Genomic DNA, 27171 nt, shown 5'->3' on the forward strand with positions numbered 1-27171 from the left:
ACTGATCGGGACATCCTGACCACAGATGTTCCTTGTTAAACCTCAACTCCCCTCCAGTCTTTTAGAACTGAAGAATGGATGAAACGTCTTCTAGAAACTTTACAACAGTTGCTCTTGTTTTCATCTCTTTTCTTCTTTTATATATAACCTCACAACAACAGTTTGATCCCAAAGCGCACACACACACAATACACTCTACTCCTGTCCCCAGCTACATCCATCTGGGACACCAAACCTGCCTCTGTTCACAGCAGCCTTTAACACTGTGAACATGCTGGTACTTTACCTCACCCTGTGTGTGTGTTTGAAGGTGAACCCCAGCTGCTGTGAAACCTCATCTTCCTCCCCTTACAGACTTCATCAGATCAGTTATTTAGAACAGATGGTCCTGGGACACGTGTCGCTGTCGTTGTTGTGTCTGTGTGTGCTCTAAATGTACGAGCACAGTACAATAAACTGGATATTAACATAGTGAAAGGTTTTCCAGACTGCTGTTGATGTGACTCGTGTTTAAATGTTTAAGGCGGCCAGACATAATCGAGGATACACTCGGCTTAACGTTAGCGTTTTTGAGACACAGGCCGTTGCGGGGCTCTGCAGAGTGGACGGAGAAGGGCAAACACCGAGCTCAGCGGCCCTTGAATAACAGGAATTATTTCCAAAGGCCGAAGCAAACGGTGACAGAGATAATCCTTTCAATCACATGCGTTAACAGTGGGAGTCGATAAGGTGTGAGCAGTCAGAATCTTTTAACACGAGCGCTTTATTACAAATCAATAGAGCATGCTGGTATTAGTGGACTCTCTGCATCATCATCATCATCATCATCATCATCATCCCAGAGAATTTTTAATGAGACATCGCTGGTGCGTGTCAAACCTGAACACCTGCTCACACATGAGCCACAACAGCAGTAGCCACCGTTTGCAGCAGGTTGTCGTCGTTGAGTCGAGCTGTTTTCTAATCTTGGTTAATTTATCACTAAACTTGTCTCATAATAATAATAATAATAATAAAGAATAAAGCCCTGTGATAGACTGGAAACCTGTCCAGGGAGTCGCGACAGTTACAGAAGATGAATGAATGAATAAGGAATGATAAAACTTTAACCTTTACCTAATGCCTCTTTTGGCTAATTAACCCTAACAGCCACATACAGGCCCTGATAAAAACCTAAACTCCCCACTAGTCATTCAGAACTAAAGAAGCTGCTTCAGATAAACCGATCAAGTCCAGTTTCCCCTGTTTTTGTTTTGTTTTTAGGGAATACCATGGCCTGGATGACTGAGAAGTGAAATTAGGATAAGATGCAACATGTTGATTTAACTTGAGTGACTTGTGCTGTTTGTAATTGGAAATCTTCTTTTATTATTTATCTGCTAAACGTTGTTTACACCCTCTTAACGTTAAAGGAAATCTACATAATTTGGTTTTATAAGACGGATGAATGAATGGATCCACTGGATGTACTGTTAACATCCATCCCTTCCAGAATGGGAAGTTACCACCAGACCTATGCTCCATTTTTGTGTTTTTTATTTGTGTGTGGATGCTGGATTTATGTGTATTTAAATGTTTTTAAATTTTGGTCAGTAACATAATGAACCGAATTGTTAGATAAGATGCACAAAACTTTCTAAAGTTCATTTATCTCCCAGTTATGAAGCTATTAAGAGTTGCAGAGAGGGAGAGTAGAGATCCTCTCTCCGTGGAGTTGGCTTGTTGAAGCACAGACTAATCTCATTAGCACTGAAGTGACAGCGATTCAACCCACAGTACAGTTGGAATAATTTCACAGTGAAAGTAAAACCAACATTTAAATGAAAATGTTAAAAGACTTCCTATTAAATAGGAATAAATTGTCGCTGATATTCTCCGCCCGTCTCCGAATATCATCACAAAATCTCAATTCACTTGTTTCTTTATTATTCATTTAAAAGCATACCAAGAGATTTTGGACAATTCCATGTTCCCGACTTTGTGGGAACAGTTTGGGGATGGCCCCTTCCTGTTCCGACATGACTGAGCACCAGTGCACAAAGCAAGGTCCATAAAGACATAGATGAGTGAGTTTGTTGTGGAAGGACTTGACTGGCCTGACCTCAACCTGATAGAACACCTTTAGGATGAATTAGAGTGAAGACTGTGAGCCAGACCTTCTCGTCCAACATCAGTGTCTGACCTCACAAATGTCTGGAAGAATGGTCAAAAACTCCCATAAACACACTCCTAAACCTTGTGGAAAGCCTTCCCTTGAAGAGTTGAAGCTGTTATAGCTGCAAAGGGTGGGCCGACGTCATATTAAACCCTATGAATTAAGAATGGGACGTCACTTAAAGGGGAATTACTGTTTTTTTTACAACCTGGACCTTATTTCTGTCATAAAATACAATCGTTTACTCGCCCATATAACTTTGGTGTCATTTGGAGTCGTTCGGGAGATATTTAGATCTGCGTATATCCATATAGTGGGAGTGACTGGGGCACCGAAACGCAGCCTCTAAATGACACATTATCTCCGGCGAAACTCGTTCATTTCACCAATATTTTGTTATGATACGCTAGTGCTATTCCCTGTTGAGAATCGGAAAAATATACAGCCATGTTGCAAAAAACTAGCAGTAGCAAATTACAGGTAAACAAGCCACGCGGTGTGAGTGCGGCGCTCAGAGATGACATCATCCAGGTCAGAGGTTAGTAGGTCAATCTACAGACCCTGGATGATGATAACAGGTAACTCCGGACTCAACAGGGAATAGCACTAGCGTATCAAAACAAAATATTGGTGAAATGATGGAGTTTCGCTGCAGATAATGCGTTATTTAGAGGCTGTGTTTCGGTGCCCCATTCACTCCCACTATATGGATATACGCAGATCTAAATATCTCCCGAACGACTACAGATTACACAAAAGTTATATGGGTGAATAAACGATCGTATTCTATGCCAGAAATAAGGTCCAGGTCGTAAAAGCAGTAATTCCCCTTTAAGTTCATATGTGTGTAAAGGCAGATGAGCCAATACTTATGGCAGTATAGTGTATCTGTAAACCATGTATATTGAAACCAGAGCTTGTGAACATATCAGACAACTTGAGTTATATACCAGGGATTGAGTTCTTGAATGTTTTGTCATTGACTCTTCTTTTGCTCGGGGAATCGGAGATAAACCAGAGTGAATAGAATGAGAGGATTTTTATTTTGACCCAGAAAAGACCACGCGTCTGTGAAAATGTGCACACGAAAAGGTGAAAACACAACCCGGCGAGGAGGTTGTAAAGAATGAGCGCAGGCTTTGCATTCTCCTTTCGAGAAAAAGCTTTTATTTTGCTTCCTTTGGCCGCGGCATAAAAGGAGACGAATGAGCGTGAGCCGCCCGCCGTCATTATGAAGAAAAAAAAAAAAAGACTTCGAGAATAAAATGTAAATGCAGGGAAGCAAGTGTTTGTGGTAATCTTCTGTATTTTGTACAGCGGCTGCTTCCTCCTGTATGTCTCCCTAGGACTCGCTCTAATCTCTCACAAGCAAAGAAATTCATTATAGCATGCTTTTATAAGCTTATTAAAACTGTGCTCTCCTCCCCCACTTTTTCTCTTTGGTTCATTTTCCTCTTCCTCCATGTTTATTTTTCCTTTCTCTTAATTTCTGTCCATTTTTTTAATTCCCTTCCCTCCCTCTCTCCCTCCCCCTCTTCCCCTCCCCTCCCCTCCTCCAGGCCATTGATAAATACTGCAGGGTGAGTGGAGGCTTCTCCGGGGTGAAGGACGTCTACTCGTCCAACCCGACCTACGACGACGTGCAGCAGAGCTTCTTCCTGGCCGAGACACTCAAGTAAGCCGACGCTCATGCGCTGATTAATTGCCACGATGTGTGAATCATTTGTTGATTAATTAATCACTTTTGTGATTTGGTGGGACGGTGACTGAAAGGGCTTGTCAGTGAAAGTGATTGTGGTAATTACTCTTTCATATTTTACATCTTTTTTTCGTTTAAAATATATAAAAAAAAGAAAGAAAAGGCTTCAACATGTCAGTCACACACCTTCGCAAGTCGAGCTCCCCCTGGTGGCTGGCTGCAGTATAGGCCTTAAGCTCCGCCCCCTCCATGTTAGTGGATGGGACAAACTAAAACAATAAAGTACACGTCAAATATTTTTCAATGATGATTTGTTATTTTAAGTAGTTAATATAATTTTTCGGAGAGGTTTGCGTTTTAGTTTAGATATTTTGACGCAATAAAAAGAGGATGTGGCATCATGATGACTGACGGTTGCCATGAGAACGGAAATTTGAGAGTAAAAAAAAAAATACGTAAGTGCATAACCAACATTTCCTTGTAACTGGTTGAGGTAGAGCAGAGTATGGTATAATTAAACGAAAATGCAAGTGAGTGAGTCTGGAGGAAGTGTAGTCGGGACATCTCAACTCCAACAAGATGGCGCCGCCCGTATCCCCGGGATACTAGCGTCACTTTGACCAGAGGAAGGAAGGAAAGAAGTGCATTCTGAATATTTTTTTATTTTTTTACTACAGTTAATGTTGTGTCCTAACAAAATGTCAAAAAATAAATAAATAATAAAAGCTGCAGTTCCTCAAATGTCCACTTGAGGCTGCCTCCAAAAGTTAAGCTGACCTTTGTCATCGGTTCTGTTCAGAACGTTTATGGACAGAATTTCTAGGTGGGGGAGGGTGTCGGGTTCGGTGATCGGAGGATCTCTTCCCTGCTTTTTGCAGATGACATGGTCCTCCTAGCTTCATCGAACAACGACCTCCAGCTCTTGCTGGGGCGGTTCGCAGCCGAGTGTGAAATGTTTAGGATGACGATCAGCACCTCCAAGTCTGAGGCCATGGTCCTCAGTCGGAAAAGGGTGGATTGCCCACTCCGGGTCAGGGAGGGGGTCCTGCCTCAAGTGGAGGAGTTCAAATATCTCGCGGTCTTGTTCATGAGTAGGGTAGGATAATTAACCTGTGAAAATGATATTAAGAGCACGGCTGCTTTGACTGACAGGTGGCTACTGTTTACATCGCTTACTCTTAAAAAACAGGCACAATAATTCATAGTAATATGTCATCATGGCTGTTTAGATATAATGAACCATTTGTGGTCCGTTATAAACCTTTATAATTATTATTTATTTGTTTTATTACAGCTTGTCTGGGTATATATATATATTTTTTATGCTGCCACATATAAAAGCAGACCACTCCCTGTACTCCCTGACCTGTTTCTGCTCTGATCTTCAGACGCCAACAACAGGTTAGCGCTCCTCCATCTGCTGTTAGTTCTCTCTATTAGAGCCCCTCCCTATCTGAGCGCAGTGGGCTGACATCAAGCTCTGTTTACAGCCACACAGTGTCTTAAAGTCTGATTAGTGAGAGCAGCTCTCATGTCTCTGTGGAACATCATCATCATCATCATCAGTGATGGATGAAGAGGCTCTGAATGCAGGCTGTGACCCAGAAGGAAAAAACGACATGTGGCTCTCTGGTTCCCTCTGCTGGCTGCTCTGTGAATCATAACATGTCACTGTCAGTCAGACACATCCTGTATTAGCATGCAGCTGCATCTCAGCCCTCCATTTTTTACTTTAATGTATAAAATATCATCCACAGAGGCTAAAATGCCAGGAAAATTTGTCTTGTGCCGTGTAAGTCGATAAAGGTCAGCCACCGCCGCCGCCGCCACCACACCGTCGCCTGGTAACTCTCAGAGATGATGACATTTGAAAAGCCTCAGTGTTGTGAGGCCTCTGGCGACTCTGCTGGCTGCTGGCCAATCACATCAAAGCAACACGGCAGCTCAGAGCTAAACAGGCCTCTGATTGGCCGCCAGTCGCACTGATCTGCACAAACATCCAAACGTCTGTTCACACCTTCAGAGCTGCAGAGAAAGTTTTAAAACCTCTGAATCTGAACTTTTTCTACACAAGAAAACGGCGCAGGTTGGATTTTATTTCAGAAGCTGGAAATATACACCGATCAGCCACAACATTATGACCGCTCACAGGAGAAGTAAATAACATGTGACAACACAATGTTCTGCAGGGAAACTTTTGGACCTGGCATTCATTGGTGTGGATGTTACTTAGACATGTAGCACCCACCTAGACCAGACCAGGCACCCCCACCCCATAGCAATGACACTCCTTGATGGGAGCAGCCATCTCCAGAAGGATGCAGCCACAAAAACACTTTAGGAACAACAAAAAAAACCATGAAGAACATCACAAGGTGTTGACCTGGCCTCCAAATTCACTAGATCCCAAACTGATCAAGTATCTGTGGGATGATCCACAGAGGCCCCTCCCCTCAAAGACCCCCCCCCCCACTAACAACATCCTGTTGCCAGACACCACAGGACACCCTCAGAAGGCCCATGTCCATTCTTCTTGGCGTCAACGCTCTCGATTTGAAACGTAAATACAGTCGATGACGATGTAGCGCTGAGCCCCACTATCGGCATGGTGAACTAGGTGGTAGGAAGTTGTGGTCGGTGGTAAACATTTGAGGAACTGCTTCGTATTTCAATCATTTCTTGTTCCCGTTGGTCGTCACTGCAGATTCACACTACACGGTCTCTGGTTGCTGTTACTGTGTGGACGCCACTGAACGCCTAAAACAACCAAATAACACAAAGCATAATGTATCCTGCAGTAAACTCTTGCATTGGTTAATTATAATCATTTCCTTATTATTGTTTACAGGATATTGTTTAAATCTACAAAATAAATTATCACAGTAATACAGTATATAAATTAAAAAAGTATGTCTTGTATGTTTTAACTACAGTGGCACATGTTGGCTCAGACTGGTTTAAAACGCTCCACCTAAATGTTCTTCTCAGATTATTTGCGGTTAAGTCATCTTATCTTTTCTTCTTCCTCACCCTCCCATCCTCACTCCCTCTTCCTCCTCCCGTCCCTCCCTCCCTCCCTCCCGCCACCACCGCCCCTCCCTCAGGTATCTCTACCTGTTGTTCTCCAGCGACGACCTGATGCCGTTTGAGAGCTGGGTCTTCAACACGGAGGCTCACCCTCTCCCCGTCCTCCACCTGGGCAACATCACCCTCCCCGGCAGCGAGCCGGCTCATCGGTAGACGGGTCCAGACCGCCGTCGTCGTCTTCTACTTCTTCTTCCTCCACCACAGCACCTGGGGGAGGGGGGGTGTCGGGGGGGACGCCACTACTACCACCACCTGTCCGCCCGCCCCGCCCGCCCGCCCACCTGCCCGGATACCCACCCACCAACACCGGAACAAACTTACATTCAGACTCTGGACAACTTGCTTTTGGACTGCAGACGCGACCCGGAGGACGGAGAGAGCGCCTCCATCTGAGTGGAGAGGACTCGTCGGCCGACTCTCCCTCTTCTTCTTCTTCTTCTACGTTTTACTCTCTCTCTCTCTCTCTGTCGATCTGTGTCTTCTCTGCTTAAATGAAAAAGGACGGTGGGTGCGCTGCTCAGCCTCTCGTTTGGCTTGAACAAACTCTTTCTCCGTGAAGGACAGAGCTCCAAACCCGAGGCTTGGTTTAGGTTATTTTTTCTATTATTTTTAGTCTTTATTTGACCAAACTCTCCCCCCTTACTGACTCGATCTGAGGCACTGAGAGTGCACGTGGGGATTTTGTGAAGGATTACGCAGTCAGTCAGTCAGTCAGTCAGTCAGTTTAACTCTGTACTGATGGATTTATTATTATTTTTCTCCAAGGAGACAGACTTGAGGACTTTACAGGGTCTGTTGATGAGATGTTTGTTTTGTTTTTTTGGGATGGGGGGGGAGGGGGACACAGGGTTGAATCAGAGCCCTCCGCTTCTCCCTGACCCAACCCCTCCAAAATCCACTTCCTGTTTAATCTTCATCAGATGAACTTTGACCTGTTAGCAGATCTTCACATCATCAGTGTGAAGATGAGTTGTGCCAACAGTCCCCTCCTCCTCCTCCTCCTCCTCCTCCTCCTCCTCCTCTAACACTCAGAAACGTGGACCATCATAAGCGGAATAGTAACCACAGCAGCAGGACTTCATCGCCTCGTCATCTCCACATCTTTCGGGCCGCAGCTCTCCCGCTAAAACCACTCTGCTGCTACCTGGTTTATTTTATCTCTATGCTCCACATTTTTGCGAATCAAACCCCAGCTTGATTCGCCAGCTCTTCTTCTTTCATAAATTTCCAGCTCATACGTTGTGAGATGAGGCCTCGTAGCCGACCGCGCTTATGTATAAGTACTCGTTTGTGTGGCTATTTTAATACCCCCCCCCTCGCTGTAAAACCATTCGTTCGTGCACTTTGTTCAGGAAGAAGAGGTGAAAGAGATTCTGTTACGTTTTCTCCTCACATCCAATGAGTTGCTAAATTGCGTTGGCTCACTAAAATCCGTTTTATCTTTAAAACTTTTCAGTTTTAACCTCTACCTCTGACTTCCACACGGAAAAAGTCTAAAATCCTGGAGGTCTGTTACGCTGCGTTCACGCTACGAGCAGCAAAAATCACCAGATTTACCCTCGACAAGTTGCAGTTGAAGTGTTGCTCGTTGACGTTCGCTGTCGTCCAACAACGTCACTCTGATTGATCCAATTTTTCTACGTAGCTTACGTGTCGAGCTACTTATCCGCTTCAGTTGAAACCAGAATGCAGTCTGTTTCCTTTCCTGACGCTAGTGTGAACGCAGCATTAGTCTCATGGTTCAGACTCTAATATATAAGCTGTTAAAATCTAATTTGCTCATAAATCTAGTAGCTTTCCTTGTTACTCAGTTAAATTCACTGTGTGTAGCTGCAAACCTGCCTCCCTTGTGTTGGTTTCACCAGCTACGTTACAGATTCTCCAACACAAAAATCTTCAAACTGAGGTCTGGGAAGAGTCAGAAAATCTAAAACGGAGCACATGAATAAATAAATAAATAAATTCCATCTTTGTTTTGTTTTCATAAATCTCTCCTCTCCTGTAAGGGATTAAAAGTCTCTGGAAGCCAGCGCAGATTGCTCAGATAAATATAAAAAAATAAAAATAAATCTCTCAGTCGGCAAACAACCAAAACAAACTGACTGTGAACCAGCCGTCTGGTTGTGAATGTGGCTGAAGGGTTCAAACATCGGCCCCGACCTGAGATCCTCCGCCTCGTTAAATAAGTCAGGCAAACACAAAGTTGAGCATGAAAATGAAAATGGGATTAAAAATCTTTAGGTGGTGAGCATATGCTTTCTCTGTTGGAGACAGTTTGTCAAGAGAGAGGAGGATGCGTTGTTGACTGAAGACAAACAACATAAAACCAAGCGGTTCACAGAAACGGGAGGAGAATCCTGTTTTAATGAGACGACCTTTTGTTGAGGTTTAAATAATCCACTCAAAGCTTTTATTCACGCCCACTTTAATATATAATCTGTTTTTATGTCCACGATTTTTTAATCCGTATTGATAAACCTGTGCAGTGATTGTGTTGTATTTTCTAACGGCCAGTTCGTGCTGGTCGGCTTCTGCAAAACAAAACCTTAAAATGATTTTTACGCAGACGTTAAAGCTCCTTATGTTTGACTTTTCAAGCCACATGTGACGCCTTTTGTTCACTTTGTGTTTTCTGTCATTCGGCTATAAATTCCTCATAAATTATATATTTTTTTTTTTGGTTTAAAAAGCTTCTTTAAAAAGCTTTGTGTGGATTTTATAACATATATTCCTCCATGCGCAACAAACACAACTAATCTTTCCCTTTTTAGACCAAAATTGTCCTCGTCAGGCCGTCTATCTGCTGCTCATACGTCAGTGAAGACGTCCTTCGTGGTTAAGTACTGCTAACCGTCAACTGACACTGCTCTCGTGACATTAATGCGAAGATATTTTATCTGGAGATGATTAATAATCACAAGCCTGCGTCTCAAAACTCCCTCCCGTGTTTGATCAGTTCTGAGAATAGCCGAAACTCAAAAATGGGGACGTGGTCGAAGCTTCAGCATCTTTGGAAATGTTAAATCGTGTAGGGAGCAGATGCAGGGAAATGATCTTACAGCTCTCCAGATCCAGATTTTATTTGTGTCCGTGTTTAAAGGCGTCTCTCGAACATAATATCTGAGCCCTGTCCTCAACCCTCTCCGCCCAACCGCTGCCGTACACCTCTCCGACTTCACACCGACTCATATCTTATAAAGGAGGAGGCCCGAGGTGAAACCGGGGCGGACGTCAAGTCGCTGGGAGCGACGTTGATTTTGAAAAACTGAGTGTTCTGTATTTGTATTTTTACTGAACTTAAAAAAAAAAAAGAAATAAATAAACAAAAGAAAGAATTAAAATTAAAGTATCTGTAAATATGTTTAAAACTGAGACACAAATTCAATAAAGATGTTATGAAAAGTGAAACAGAAACCGGGAGACTGTTGCTTTGTTCGTGAGATGCTTTGATAAATCAAGTACCTGAAAAACTGAGTGTCAAAATTTGGTTTCATGACTCATGATCCCCAGAGGATGAATGCTAATGCTGACTTTTTCCTTATAGCTTCTATAGGTCCAGCAGGTCGCATTTTTAATTAATCAAGAAAATTATCCAATCATTGACTCTGGCTTGGCTCAAACCTTTGCCCGTTCATGCTCTCCTGGTGATGACTACTAATAACATGTGATCCTCTAACTTTTACTGTAGCACCACCACCAGATCACACTTTTAATTTAACCAGTAAGCTATTCAAATATTATTTCTGAATTGCTGATAGCTGGTGACCTGCACCACTGACCATGAGTTGGCACAAATTTTGGACATTCATTGTCCCAAGAGGATGAATACCAATAGTTCTAGAGATCCGCCAATGTTTCCCGTTTACATTTCTAACCCTACTTGTAGATTATTCAAACATTGTCTTTGAATTGTAACATTTTTTGATATTCATGGTCCCCAGATGATAAGTACTATTTATTTCACTTTTACTGTAGTAGCACCATCAGAAGGTCACATTTTTTACTTTAAGTAAATTATTTAAACGTTGATTCTAAGTTTGCACTAATTTTGGACATTTATGGTCTCCAGAGGATGAATATCATAATATTAGTGTTCCACTGACTTTTCCTGCTGCACCACCAGCCAGTCTCATGTCTTTAATTTAGAATATTATCCAAACTTTGACTCTGACTCTGCTCAAAATTCTGCTCGTTCATGGTTTCCAGATGATGAACACTAAAAATGTAAGTGATCCTCTAACATTTCCTGTAGCACCACCAGTATGTCACATTTTTAACTTATCTTGTAAATTAACCAAACGTTGACTCTAAACTGGCTTGACATTTTGGATAGTCATGGTCCCCAGAGGATGCACAGTAGACTACCAATTGTATTGATCCGCCAAACTTTTCTTGTGGCACCATCAGCTAGTCACATTGTTTAGTTTATCAAGAAAAATTAATTAAACACAATTTTATTGACATTCATGGTCTGCAGAGGATAATAATTTTATAAATTTACCGTTTACTTTTCCTATAGCGCCACCAAGAGATCACATGTTTTACTTTTGACTCTTTTGAGTGCTACTGACTCTGAATTGTAACTACACTTTTGATATTCATGGTCCCCAGATGATGAATATAACTAATTTAAGCAATGGCACCACTAGCAGGTCACATTTTTGGCACAACTTTGCACTCATTTTGGACGTTCATGGTCCCCAGAGAATACAGCCAGGTCTTCAATCTCTCTTCTCATGTTTGTGGTTTTGCTGAAATCTTTGAACAACTGTTGTTGCTGATGGCCAGCAAACTTGCCACAGATGTTCGTGTTCCCTTGAGGATCACTTTGGTGGTTCCTGAATTTAAATTTTTAACAAATGATCAAGCTAACACGCTAACTGAGCTGGTGGACAGTTGTCCGCGTACTAGCGTCATCATTTAGCTCAGGGTTGTGACTCAGATCTGTGTCTCGCTGAGCTGATTTCAGACTTAATTCCCCTCTACTCACTGTAATGAGCTCACGGTGATGATGTTTTCGAAACTGAGTGTCAAACTGTGAAACGAGAAAATGGAACAAATGAGACTGAATAATCTCAGAGCGGGGACTAAGAGCGGTTAAACTGGAAAACAGAAAGGAGCACTGTAATTTCCTCTTTCCCTTTTTTAAACTCAGTTACGACCAGAGCATGTGTTGAAATGTCCCCTTGTAAGGCGACTATGAACCGTACACAGCAGATAGTTTATACGTGTTGTGTTCTTTCTCATGGAGGACTGCAATAAACCTGCAGAGCCACTAAGTAGTTTGTTTTGAGATCTATAAATGATTCTTCATGCCCACAGAGTCGATTTGAACTTCCTCAGCGACAAAGGCAAATATTTGCCCTAACATGTTGCCCTCTCACGTCTCACCGCTGAGCCGGCTTCCATGCAAGTCCGGTGTTTGTTCTGCGAGGACATACTGTATTGTTTTGAGCTCGGGGATATCTTCCCCTAAAACCAAAGCGACGTCTGTCTGTGGCTGTGTCCAGGACACACCGACATTGAATCGTTTCTCTGCACCGACGCATATCTGTTGTTCATTTAGCAAAGATTAGACGGGGGCTTAATTTGACGGCTGCTGCGCCTTCGGACTTGACTACAGTACATTTTGGCTCAACATTAAAACCACAGGAGAAGTAAATAACATCGACCATCTTGTAGCAATTCAGTGTTCTGTTGGGAAACTTCTGGACCTGGCATTCTTTTGTGTGGATGTAGGCATGTAGCACCCACCTAGACCAGACCAGGCACCCCCACCCCATAGCAACGACACTCCTTGATGGCAGCAGTCATCCCCAGCAGGATGCAGCCACAAAAACGCTTTAGGAACAACTAAAAAAAAAAAAACATGAAGAACAGCACAAGGTGTTGACCTGGCCTCCATATTCACTAGATCCCAAACTGATCAAGTATCTGTGGGATGATCCACAGAGGCCCCTCCTATGGTGGCCCTGAAGGTCAAAACACAACGACATTTCAGATTACGGAAAGGGTCGGGACGACACTTCTTGTTTCTGATTGGACAGAACCCAACAGTGTAACGTCATTTCCTCCTTTAAAGACGTTTTAAACTGCGATGGGAAGAGCGGAGGACGAGACGGCATTAATAGAGGAATATTATGAAAGAGGACATACACATAATGTCACTCATGATGTGCTTTCAACCCATCATGACATTAACACCCTGAAAGCACAGTTGAAGGACTTAGGACTGATGAGACGGTTCAACTATGTCCTCATCGTGCGTCCCCTCGGCCTCTTTAAATAATGCCATGTCTTTCTGCAAGACATGCAGAAATTTGGCAACCACTCCTACTTCTGTACACAATGTGGACAGTACATGTTGTCTGCTTTCAAAGCGCATCACGGTGTCTACACATTTCTTGACTGGCAGCGAAACGACCAATCACATCAGCTTATACGTTAGCACGGATTCTGTCCAGTCAGAAACAAGAAGTGTTGTCCCAATCCTTCTGTATTCTGAAATGTCGTTGTGTTTTGACCTTCAGGGCCACCGTACCCTCCCCCCAAAGCCCCCCCCCACTAATAACATTCTGTTGCCAGACACCACAGGACACCCTCAGAAGCCCCATGTCCATTCATTGATGAGTCACAGCTGTTTTGGAGGCACAAGGGAGACCTACACAATATTAGGAAGGTGGTCATAATGTTATGCCTGATCCGTGTAAATCCAAAGCTGAATCTCAATCAGACATAAGACTTAAATCTGTCTCCAACTTGTGGCTTTTAGAAACAGTCAGTTAACTGAAGTCTGAACTGAGCCTCTTAACATTTGACCACCAGTTATCAGCGGAGTGAGAAACATCTGTCTTTCAGGTGTGGCGTTACCGTGTCCAGAGCTGATTCAGTGTTTGACAGAAAGACAAACGTGTGGACGGACTAAAGTCGAGGTCACCCTCCTGACTGAGTGTGTGTGTGTGTGTGTGTGTGTTTTATCTGACACAGAGGGAAAGTGAACAGATGCTTCCAGCTGCAGAGATCGCTGTGAACTAGAAACCTGTGATCCCAGGACATACAGCCGTCCCTGATAAGTGGTGAACTTTACTCTTGTCAGAACTTGTTGATTTCTACAGCGGAGCGTGAGGACTTCTTCTCTTCTCGTTCTTCTTCTCCTCCTTCAAGGAACATTCACAGACGGTATTCACGTCATTGTGCCTCATTCTGATTAGTTGTTTCTTGTAGTTATAGACAGGAGGGATGTCACACACTTCTCAGAGTTGTTGGGTTCAGGAGCACATAGTTTTACTACCGAGTTGAAGTACAGAAAGTACTCTGACCACGTACAGTTACTGTTCTGAAGTCCAGGGATCTGAGTTCAAATCTTAGTGGAACCTGGTGATGAGGAATTAATGACGGAAAAAAGGAATAGTCTTCTTCTTCTTCTTCTTCTTCTTCTTCTTCTTCTTCCTTTTTTCTTCTTCCTCTCCTCCTCCTCATCCTTCTTCTTCTTCTCTTTCTTGTACACATTTTCTTCTTCTCATCCTCTGCCTTCCTCTTCTTCTCTTTCTTGTACACCTTTTCTTCTTCTTCTTCTCCCCTTATTCCTTTTTTCTTCTTCCTCTCCTCCTCCTCATTCTTATTCTTCTCTTTGTTGCACACCTTTTCTTCTTCTTCTTCTTCTTCTCCTCTCTTATTCCTTTTTTCTTCTGCCTCTCCTCCTCCTCATCCTCCTTCTTCTACTCTTTCTTGTACACCTTTTCTTCTTCTTCTTCTTCTGCTTCTTCTTCTTCTTCTGCTCCTCCTCCTCATCCTTCCTCTTCATCTCTTTCTTGTACACATTTTTTCTTCTTCTTCTTGTATTCATTTTCTTCTTTGTCATCTTTGTCCTGTTCTTCTCCTTCTCCTTCTTTTTCTCCTGAGTCTTCTTTTATTTCTTGCTGCTCTTGTTCTTCTTTGTCTTGTTCTCGTTCTTCTTCTTTCTTTTCTCCTCCTCACCCTCCTCCTTCCTTCTTCTTCTCCTCCTTCTTGTATTCCTTTTTCTTCTTCTTCTTCTTCTTTGTCCTGTTCTTCTCCTTCTCCTTCTCTAGGTCCTTCTTTTATTTCTTTCTCTTCATCTTCTTTCTCGTCCCGTTCTTCATCTCTTCATTCTTCTTCTTTTTCTTATTCTCTTTCTCTCATTTTTCCTCCCCTGCCTCTTCTTTTTCTCCCCCACCTCCTCCTCCTCCTCCTCCTCCTCCATCTCATTATAGTTCTTTTTGTCCTTGTCTTTTCAAGTTCACGTTTTTCTGTAAAGATTCAGATTGTTCCAGGTGGTTCAGACAAAGAAATGTTTGCACCTGTGAAAGCTGCCAAATAGTGATCCCACAGTTTCTTGTTAAGTTCATGAAATAACTTTAATATATTTACTATTTATTCTCACTCTGACTGTGTTTTGTGTATTTGGTGGTTTTTACGTCAGTGTTCTTGTGAACGCAGCTTCCTGCCGTATGAAAGGAAACCACAACAACAACACATGGTCTGCAGCTTGACTGTGTGACGTTTACCACTCATCACATCACAACCACAAACACATCAGTCACTCTAAAGTTGTTGCAGAAAAACCTCAGCGTTTCCTTCACAGGAAGGTTCTCTTGCTACCGCCATCTGTTCGATGTCAGCAAATCTAAATCATCCTCCTCCTGCTCGTTCACGTCACACCGTGCATTAATAACCGCTCTATGCTCATTTTATTTTCATGCTTGCCTCCAAGTCCTCTTTGTTCCTTGTGTTTCATTTCAACTCAACACAGACTTTTCTGAAGAAATGAAGCTTTTGAACTTTTATTTAGTTGTGCTGTTTCTGCAGGTTGTGTTGTTTAGTAGTTGACAGGAAGACATTCTTCTGCAACAAAGCACCATCAGGATTATTTATGTTTATTCAACAGATGATTTCATTTGATATTTTGTTGAATGCTGAAGCCTTGCTAGTGCATCTGTTTTGTTCTAGTCTGGGGTGTCAGATTTCTTTCTGAATGCTGAAACAAGTCTCCAATCGTGCACAAGGTTTACAGTAAAATAAATCTTTGATCCATCTAAAGCAGGGGTGCCCAATACGTCGATTGAGATCGACCAGTAGATCGCGAAGGCAGTGCTGGTAGGTCGCGGTTAGCTGTTAGTCTAATCATTTATCTGTTGCACCTCCAGAACAAACAGCAAGATAAACGTTCATCTTGCTCTCAGTTCAGCAACACAACATCAACAGCAACAACTCAAGACTACAGTCTTTCTTGAAGGGACAGTGCTATTTTTCTAAAAGTGCACCAATTTTTAACACTGTGAGCGTGAGTCGGTGAGCATCGGTGACCCTAGTTTTCCCGATGTGTCCCGTGCATAGACTGTATATAAATATGGACAATGCGTCCTCACTTCCTTGCATTAGCCAAACACTGATGCTATTGTAACGCTGGTTACTCTTAGCGTTAACTATAAACTTGACTTTGACTAAATTAAATTAGTTACGGGCTGTGGGTCAAGCAAACGCACGGGGACCGTTTCTTCAGGGTAGCATGAATACTTTAATGTCCGTCTCAACAATAGGACAACTGAGCACTCACCAACATGTGATAAATTCGGCCAATATTAACAATCACCTATTAAATGCATGGTGTATCTTGAACTATAGTTCCTGTACTGAATTAATGAAAAGAATACAAATACTTGAATGAATTAATTAAATTATACCAATTCTCTAATAACTTTAAATTTAAAAATAAATCTCATCTTACATTATTTTCCCAGGGGGGCGCCATCTTGCGACTTAGGAGCCAGAGTCTGCTCAGTATGGTCCTAGAGTGGAGCCACGTGGAGCCGCGATATCGATGCCCCGCCCACATTTCCTCCAGACTCACTTCCGTTTTTCTTTAATTAATACCACGCTCCGCTCTACCTCCACCAGTTACAAGGAAATGTTGGATTATACACTGTACTTGTTTTTTAAATGTTTTTTCTACAACTCTCATGGTCCTATGGGACCTGCTTTAAGGAGCAGTTGGCATGGCAACTGGTAATCACCATTTTGTCACATCCTGTTTCTGTAGTGTACTAAAACGAAACTTATCCAAGAACTTGCCACTTGAACATACGTCAACGTTATATTAACTACCTAAAATGATCCTTAAAAAAATTAATTATTTGACGTGTATTTTAGTGTTTTAGTTTGGCCCAAGTCCCATCCGCTAACATGGAGGAGGCGGAGCTTTTGACCTATAATGCAGCCAGCCACCAGGGGGAGCTCTACATGCTTTGGCTTCACTTTTGAGGAGCTGTTCTGCCGCCCATCTTTATACAGTCTATGGTCCCACGTCGTTGCCGCTAATCGGCTGCTTTCAACAAACCTTTCAGCTGAGTCTGCTTCTTGAAGTGTTGGTGGAGTGAGTCGTTGAAAGAGATCGCTCTGATTGGCTGATCAGCTTCGAGAACTTTGATCCAGACACAGTCGCCCTTTCATTGCTATTAGTTCTTTAATGTCTGGGTCAGCTTGTCTGAATGATAAAAATATCCAATTAAACCTTGAGAATTTACCTTTATATTCTCTTCAGAGTTTCCCCTTGTTGACATTCATTAAGGACTGAAAGTAAAGATCACAATGAGCCACCTGACTCAGACCTCTTTCCATTGTGCTCCTGATTCTAGTTTTTAAAAACAGAGGAATGAATGGAGAGCATGAGCATCTGCCTCTGGGAACAGATGTGTCTCTGCTGTCCAGACACACGGTCAGGTTATCGGAAAAACTGATCGTTTGGGGAATTACTGGGGTAAACACAGACAGACTCCTCTTCTTAAACACTGGTAACGTTACACTGAGTCGATGAAAAGATCAACATTTCAAACTAATTTTTTTCTCTGGAGATGATGTTCAATCTGATTAGAAACTCCGGTTTAACTTGGACGCTACGGACATTTTCTACATTTCTACAACAAAACTACCAAAAATATCCCTGGATTTTCACACGGATCCTGAAAGTAGACACACACAAAAAAAAATAAATAAAACAGAAATATTATACTTGTGCATTGTCCTTGTTTGGATCTGTTTTGATGCATCTGGGCCAGCATGGCTTGCCATCATTTGATGGACCAGTGGATTCTGAATTATACCAGTGAATTATCGCATCTGTCTGTGAGCTGAATCTGAAGAGAAACTCGGTCATGCAGCAAGATAACGAGCCCAAGAGCACAAGTCGTTCCACGAAATAATGGTTAAAGAAGAACAATATGAACGTTTTGGAACAGAAAGTCCTGACCTTAATCCAATAGAAATCTTGTGGAAGGACCTGAAGCAAGAAGTTCATGTGAGGAAACCCGCCAGAATTTCAGAACTGAAGTGGTTCTGTTTTGAGGAATTTACTAAAATCACCTCCAAGCTTCTGTACAAGACAGATCAGCAGTTACTAGAAATGTTGGTGGTTCTCCCTGCAGATCATTGAATAGAAGAAGAAGAAGCTGCAGGACCTGATAAAGTGCTGACCAGCTAGCAGGAGTTTTTCTGGACATTTTCAACCCGTCTCCGTAGCTGGCCGTAGTTCCTGTCTGTCTCAAGTCCACCATCATCATACTGGTACCTAAAAAGTCGGCTGTCACCTGCCTCAGTGATTACCACCCGGTTGCTCTGACCCTGGTAATCCTGAAGAGGATCGTCCTAAAGCACAACAAGGACATCATCCCTGCTCATCTGGATAGCCTTCAATTCGCAGGGAACCCCTCAACAGAAGATGCAGTCTCTATAGCTCTGCATACAGCCCTGTCCCACCTTGAGCATCCAAACACGTACTCCAGGATGCTTTTAACACTGTCATCCCGGACAAGCTGACACTGAAGCTTCATGACCTGGGACTGTCTGCTTCCATGTGCCTCTGGATCAGGGACTTTCTTACCAACAGGCCTCAGGTGGTGAGAATTGGGGACTGCTCATCGTCCACACTGGTCCTGAACACTGCCATCCATCCCACAAACCTGACTGTGAAGTTTGCTGATGTCTCAAATCGGACAATGATGAGACCCAACCTGACGGAGTGGTGCTCAGACAACAACCTTGTTGTGGACACCAGCAAGACCAAGGAGGTCATTGTGGACTACAAGAGGTCCAGGAAGACAGCACCCTCCTCTCCTCATACAAGGGGAGGCGGTCGAGTGTATCAACGACATCAAGTTCCTGGGCGTCCACATCACATCTGGCCTGATGTGGTCTGTCAACACTGCACACCTGGTGAAAAAGGCCCGACAGAGGCTCTTCTTCCTCTTCTCCTGTCGACTACTCACAAACTTCTACAGGACCACAATACAGCCCATCCTGTCTCGGTGTGACAGTGTGGTATGGGAGCTGCACAGCACAGGACAGGAGGGACTTGGCTCGGGTGGTAAGAAAGGTGTACCTCTCCCTTAACAGAAAAGGTACAGAAAGAAGTTGATGGTTTCTATAGCAGTGGCGTCATAACGATCATAAGAATAAGGTTTTTGAATAAGGTTGGAGGTCATTGAAGGCCCAGGTGGAAAATGGACGGCCCGCCGCTGTCCACAAGGGAAATTGCTTGGTCACATTAGTCCAGTTGCACATAAAAAAATAAAATAAATAAAATAAAAAAATAAATTAATAAATAATAAAATTAAATATAAATGATAAATATTAAATTAAATTAAATTAAACAAAAAAAAAGATAAAAATGTTTTAATTAAATTAAATTATTAAACTAAATTAAATAAAATTAAACAAAAAATGATTTAAAAAAATTTATTAAACTAAGGTAAATTAAATTAAACGAATTAAAGTAAATTAAATTATTAAATTAAATTTAACATATAATGATTAAAAAATAAATTAAATCAAATTATTAAACTGAGTTAAATTAACCAAAAAAATGATAAATTAAATTAAATTAAATTAAATTAAATTAAATTAAATTAAATAAGGGGGAAAAAAATCTCCATGTTTCTGTCCCACTTGGAAACTCACCCCTTGATGTTTACTGCACATGGGGCAAACATGCTCAGAATGAATGGATTTATTCCAACCAGACAGAAACCAGTAGATCAAGTGTCCACATGGTTATTAGGAGAGCTGACTATTATTCATCAAAGGTTTACAGCACTCCTCTACGTTTAATTCCTTCCAATCGGATGAGTCTGTTTTGATTGAGGCGGTTACATGAGGCTGTTTCATTTTGCCGTGGCTGCTGTTCACCCAGGTTAAAGCCGTCGTCGTCTCTCTTTCTCTGGGTTGCTGTAGTTCCAGCAGAAAGTTTTCTCTTAGCAGACAGACACAGTTTCCCTCCGTGAGGCTAGACCCTTGGACAGCGGAGACATTTCCTCCTCCTATCAGACCGCTCTAATAAAATCCAGATTACACTCAGTTTCTTTTTCCTGCTCTCCATTCAAATTCGAATCCGTCTCTCCACAGTTTCGTCGGCCCTAAAACGTCTTTTTATTCTTTTGCACGCAACAAATTCTATTTATTTGGGAAAGTGACTCCGTTGTGGGGGTACGGGGGGGGGGGGGGATAAATCACTCTTCTGGAGCGAAGGCTGAAGTGGAAATTTTCTCTGTTCATGTGCAGACTGGAACATCGTGACCAGGACGCTCACGGAGAAGAATCTGACCTTGAGACTGAAGTTCGATCATGTAGCAACGAGCCCGAGAGAGCCGGCCGAATGATGTCAGAGGCTTTTTAATGGTCCCACTGAGTCATTCTGCAAAGATTAGGCATGTGCTTTCGTCAGCGGATGCAGCGGAAGCTTTAATGGAGCTCTGGTGTGTGTCCGTCTGTTTGCTTGCACGGGTAAACACGTGCATCAAGGTACATGCAAATCAATCCAGGTTGCGTGTTTAATGGCTGGATACACACACTGACTCAGATGGCATTAAAGAGAAGCAGAGGGTAACTCAGCCGCAGGATGAACACATATGCTTCAGGTAACAGCTACACACCTCCCAAACCTGCTTCTGTTCATCAATAAACAAGAGCGCTGTGATAACACTCTGTTGAAGCCGCGGGGACAGTTTATTCAGGCCGGTGCCCGTGCGAGCCAGAAAGTACAGCTCCATTCATGCTCGTAGTCAGGAGGCAGATGGCTCGGCACAAACAGCTAAAATAACAAATACCTAATACATGGGGGCTGGGATTCTTCACTCTGTCAGCACGGGTCCTGCATTCACAACAGAAAACTAGCCTCAAAACACGTCCTGTTCCAGTGACAGCAGCAGCAGAAACGAGCAGAAACAGGGGCCGTCGTGTTCAGCCTGGGTCCTGATCTGATCACAAGTGTCCAGCTTTTATAATAAAAACTGATTAAAGTGTGTTTTAAGAAGGGATTTAAAAGAGATGACAGAGTCAGCTGACCTGATTTCCAACCTTTTATGTTGCGTTTAAGTTCACACCCGGCATCAAAATGTGTGTCTCGAGCCACCACTTGAGTTCTGATCAGTTTTGGGCTCTGTATGCAAATAAGTACCAGCATCAAAATGTGTGATGCTCGAATGGAAGTTTGTCTCAGGATAGACCTTCATTAGAACGGATACCTTGGTATTAATTGGAAATACACCAATCAGCCCCAACATTATGACCACAGGAGACAGGAGAAGTAAATAACATTGACCATCTTGAGACAACTCAATGTTCTGCTGGGAAACTTTTAGACCTGGCATTCATTCATTGGTGTGGATGTTATGACAGGAAACTAACAGGTGAGAAAGGGGGTTCCCTTGGATCGGTCACTAAATGGAAACCTACAGATAATTTATTCTGTCATCACAAACTGAACAGGAAACTCCTACAAATGCTGGGGTAAGGGTTAGAGCATCAGCTGGTGAAAATGAGCGTTACTTTCTAGCAGCACACACACACCAATCAGCTTTCATCAGTTTCTGTGATTGCTCACCGGCCGATAAGAAGCAGGAAAGGAGGCATAATGAAGTAGGAAACCCAACTGGACAGAGGAACAGTGTTTGCTTCTGGATCAACTGGTCAATGAGAATAAAAGTGTTTTGAGGTTTGGTAGATTTGTTTGGCCCCAATGTAACACAACAAGAAACAGATAAATGCCTCCTTTCTGCTTAAGAAACTCCTAAGCCTCTTAAAAGTCCTCCTCCCTGCTCTGAACAGATCTCACCTTAGCAGCTCTCTTCAGAGCTAAGATTATTTAGGAATATCTTTTATCTTTATCAGAATCTTCTCTTAACTTTGAGGGGAAATTCTTTGAAAACATCATGAGTCTAAGAATTTTCTTAGAATTTGTCGACCTACACAGAATCTGTCATCACAAACTGAACAGGAAACACCTACAAATGCTGAGGTAAGGGTTAGAGCATCAGCTGGTGCAAGTGAGTGTTGCTTTATAGCAGCACACACACCGATCAGCCACAACATTAAAACCACTGACAGGAGAAGTAAATAACATTGACCTTCTTGTGACAATTCAGTGTTCTGCTGGGAAACTTTTGGACCTGGCATTCATTCATGTGGATGTTACTTAGACATGTAGCACCCACCTAGACCAGACCAGGCACCCCCACCCCATAGCAATGACACTCCTTGATGGCAGCAGCCATCCCCAGCAGGATGCAGCCACAAAAACACTTTAGCAACAACTAAAAAACATGAAGAACAGCACAAGGTGTTGACCTGGCCTCCAAATTCACTAGATCCCAAACTGATCAAGTATCTGTGGGATGATCCACAGAGGCCCCTCCCCTCAAAGGCCCCCCCCCCCCACTGACTACATTGTGTTTCCAGACACCACAGGACACCCTCAGAAGGCCCATGTCCATTCTCCGATGAGTCATTTTGGAGGCGCAAGGGAGACCTACACAATATTAGGAAGGTGGTCCTTATGTTATGCCTGATCGGTGTACATTACTCAGCTTTTAGATCGTTTAATATAAATAAAAGCATTAAAAGCCTCCACACGGCTGAGTTCAGGCTCTCCATGACCGTTTGGAAAATGCCTGCGGGTATTTCCCCCCTCTGAGTCATAAGGACATTAACAGTGATGTTACATGATAACTCCTGGATCACACTCAGTTCAAGAAATACTGAATGGGGTTAAGGTCCATGACTCTTAGCAAGCCAGTCAATATCTTCCACACACACACACATAAAAAAATCCCATCTTTTCGTCACGGGGCTGGCCTTGAGCACAGAGGAGCTGTCATATCAGAATAGGAAAAAGTATTATTCAAACTGTTGAGCTAAGTTTGAAGCTAATTATTTAGTAAAACACTGTAATTGTACGTGATACTGGAAAGTTTTGCCTCACGGAGCGTTGAAACAATCTGCACGCTTACACAAGACTTGGATTATTTATAGCAGGGACACTTTAGCTCAGTGTGCTTGTTAGACATGGATCAAGTAGCTTTATCACATACGTTAAATCCATTTTGTTTAACTGAAGAGGCCTGAACAAAACCATAAGCGCGCTGAAAGTAAACAGAGATATATGGACGGCCGTGTGAGCGGCAGCGTCGATGGCAGCAGACACATTTCCATTTTAGGTATTAAATCCTTTTAAAGCAGAAAGATAAAAACAATAAAACAGACCAGAAAGTCTCTGCAGAATCTATTACTGTAAATCTACTGTAACGGTTAAAGAGCATAAAGATGTGGTTGTTATTTTAATGGCTTCAACTGTTTGTGGAGGTAGAATGAACTGATCTCATAAAGCCAGCAGCATACTAGTAAAAATACTGACTGTAAATGAAATACATATGAAATAAGTACTGAAAGGTTCTGATGTCAGGAAGAATCAGGAAGAGTAGCAGAAGGTCAGGGTTATCTACAACGATATTGTGTAGGTCTCCCTTGTGGTGACTCATCAGAGTATGGACATGGGCCTTCTGAGGGTGTCCTGTGGTGTCTGGTAACAGGATGTTGTTAGTGGGGGGACCTTTGAGGGGAGGGACCTCTGTGGATCATCTCCACAGATACTTGATTAGTTTGGGATCTAGTGAATTTGGAGGCCAGGTCAACACCTTGTGCTGTTCTTCATGTTTTTTTTAGCATCCTGCTGGGGATGGCTGCTGCCACCGAGGAGTGTCATTGCTATGGGGTGGGGGTGCCTGGTCTGGTCTAGGTGGGTGCTACATGTCTAAGTAACATCCACACCAATGAATGCCAGGTCCAAAAGTTTCCCAGCAGAACACTGAATTGTTACAAGACGTTCAATGTCATTTACTTCTCCTGTCAGTGGTCATAATGTTGTGGCTTCTTCTTCCCCTAAGAGCAAGTTAGAGATACAAGGCCCCCGTATTCCTAAAGATTCAGAGAGTCCTCTCAGAGAGCTCCTAACTTAGCCTACAAACTCCTAGCAAGGCGTCTTAGCTTAGGAGTGATTCCAGAACATTCTCAGAGAACTCTGAGCAACGAATGGACAGAACCTCTTATCTTAGTGAGGAGGTGTGGTTGACCCCGTTGCTAGGTGTGAGTCATCATTTCAAAAGGTGTGATTTGCCCACTTGGCCCACTTACACTTGCTGATAGTTCTATTTATTTGCTTCCATTCATTTACCACACTGGTCATTTTTCATCCATTTGGTATTAACGAGGGTAAAATGGCTCAGCTTTCATCAGTTTCTGTGATTGCTAACCGGCCGATAAGAAGCAGCGTTGGTTGGCGTTCAAATCTTCCACAAACCGAACAGCAATGGAGAAGAAAAGAAGTAGGAAACCCAACTGGACAGAGGAACAGTGTTTGCTTCTGGATCAACTGGTCAATGAGAATAAAAGTGGTTTGAGGTTTGGTAGATTTGGTCCCAATGTCGCACTACAAGACAAGAAGAAACAGATAAGAAACTCCTAAACCTCCTAAAAGTCCTCCTCCCTGCTTTTAACAGATCTCACCTTAGCAGCTCTCTTAAGAGCTTAGATTATTCAGGAATACCTTTTATCTTTACCAGGATCTCTGAACTTTGAGGGGGGATTCTTAGAAAACATCATCAAACAAAATCTGGCCACAAGGAGCAACTAATCTTTAGGAACACAGTCCCAGGGTGTGGTGCTGCAGCAAATCTCTTTTGTGTAAATTCATCGATTTAAAGAATAAACAAAGTCGTCCATGTTTCACGTTGGGGAAGATTCAAACTGGAAACTTGAAAAGGACAAAGATCCTCTGCATCGGAGTTCACTCCAATACATGAATGACATGAACAAACTCAGAGGGGAGAGTCCCATTTAGACGCTATCTTCAACGTTTGAGCCAAAATGGACAAGACAGAAACAGAATGAAAGGTCTAATTCAAAGCCTCCACATGTCTATTTAAACAGCGGGTGATTCTGGTGTTAAAGCGGTCAAACAAAGATAAATCATATCGGAACTTTTGTACATTAATTTTTAAAATTAAAACCTAAACAAACACAGTGAAACCAATGGAACACATTTCAGTGAAAAAAAGATAAAAATAAAAAAACTTTCGATAGCTTAACTTCAACTTAACTTCGTTAAAGCACCTTTAAGGGTTTAATTACAGCCTCAGTCTGTTAGGATGAGAGTCAGAATCAGCATGGCACATCTTGACTATGAAATAGTTCCTCACACTTCTATGCCAAAATGTTCCAGATGTGTAGAATTGATTGATATATCATAGATTCCTCTTGAACCTTGTTTGTTGCATTTTGTTCTTTTATTTATTCACTGTTGTTTTGCAAAGTAGGTATTTCATTGTGTGGTCTAAACTGCTGTTGTGACCGCGCCTGCGACAACAAACATCATGCAGATGTGCAGACTCGCGAGGACGTCTCCTGTGCATCCGTTCAGCCTGCTTCAGTTTCCTGCACGGCCCATAGACGGCCCGTTTCTTGGTGTTGTGGTCGTATTTGAAAAGAAACAGAGAGTTTTGCAGACCTCTCTTTTGTAACAGGGGATCACACGTGGGGCGCATTTTTGTTGCAGTAGCGTCAGCGACCTCTGGGGAATATTGGCGGCACGGTTGCATCCAGCTCTTAACACACCCACACTACCGGCCCACTCAGGTCGGCCGGGGTTCAGGGTTCAAAGGTCAGAATGGATCCAGACGGCTCACCAAACACCAGGAGGCCGCGTGTCGACAGCTAGCGTCGGCTTAACAAAACGTCTGGTCTGAGAAACGCTGGGGAAGAAACAGGAAGCCGCTGAAATCACAGTAAAGGTGGAGAGAGTGTAGAAAATAACACTCTAGATGAGGATCACTTTAATTTTTATTCATTCTATCATTAGAGCTGCGATCAAGACGGACAGTGGGATTTTTTAAATTACTTAAAATCTGTAATTATTAGCATATCTGCTAATGTGACGTGTTGTTAATAAGCAAAAACTGGCCCAAAATAATTCCCAGTCCGTCTTTCCTAGCCACGTTTAAGCTGTTGTATAACCTCTTAAGACCTAGAACTTCAGTTTTGTCCTCTGTGGAGACCGAGTCTCCAATGGATATTTTAAAAAAAGCTATATAAGCTACAGATGTGAACGCTGCTGCTCCATGTAGGGGACGTGCTGGCCTTTAATCCAGTGGTAAATCTCGTGCATTTCTATAGGTGGCCAGATTTTTTAGGAGCAAAAGAGATAAATAGTTAAAAGAGCATAGATCTATAATGGCTCTAAAGTGGATATTTGATATGTTTTAGTTAGAAAAGGGGTTTTAGACAATCTTTGAGAGGAGGGACCTCCGTGGTTCATCCCACAGATACTTGATCAGTTTGGGATCTAGTGAATTTGGAGGCCAGGTCAACACCTTGTGCTGTTCTTCATGTTTTTTCTAGTTGTTCCTAAATTGTTTTTGTGGCTGCATCCTGCTGGGGATGTCTGCTGCCATCAAGGAGTGTCATTGCTATGGGGTGGGGGTGCCTGGTCTGGTCTAGGTGGGTGCTACATGTCTAAGTAACATCCACATGAATGAATACCATGTCCAAAAGTTTCCCAGCAGAACACTGAACTGTCACAAGATGCTCAATGTTATTTTCTTCTCCTGTCAGTCGTCATAATGTTGTGGCTGATCGGTGTATGTGCTGCTAGAAAGCAACACTCACTTTCACCAGCTGATAAGCTCTAACCCTTACGCCGGCGTCCGTAGGTGTTTCCTGTTCACTTTGTGATGACAGAATAAAAAATCTTTTCCATTTCCATTTAATGACGGATCCGAGCGAGACGCAGAAACAGGGAACCCCCTTTCACACCTATTAGTTTCCTCATCCGCCGACGCTGATTGAGGGGTTGCCCACAATTACGCAAACCGCACAGGGAACAGGGCTCAGG

The 27171-nt window shown here is 42.8% G+C and overlaps 1 protein-coding gene across 3 annotated transcripts in view; it reads left to right on the forward strand.

The window, feature by feature from the left end:
• man1a2 (mannosidase, alpha, class 1A, member 2) overlaps positions 1-10333 on the forward strand; it is a 147177-nt gene extending 136844 nt beyond the window's left edge. For all 3 annotated transcript variants that reach the window (XM_084545211.1, XM_084545212.1, XM_084545210.1), the window contains exons 13-14: positions 3715-3830; positions 6959-10333. In XM_084545211.1, the coding sequence (XP_084401337.1) occupies positions 3715-3830; positions 6959-7094 (252 nt within the window). In that variant the 3' untranslated portion in view covers positions 7095-10333. The remainder of the gene's footprint in view (positions 1-3714; positions 3831-6958) is intronic.
• The last annotated feature ends 16838 nt before the right edge of the window (positions 10334-27171 follow it).

The sequence above is a fragment of the Chelon labrosus genome (assembly GCF_963514085.1).
Source record: "Chelon labrosus genome assembly, chromosome: 5".
NCBI lineage: Eukaryota > Metazoa > Chordata > Actinopteri > Mugiliformes > Mugilidae > Chelon > Chelon labrosus.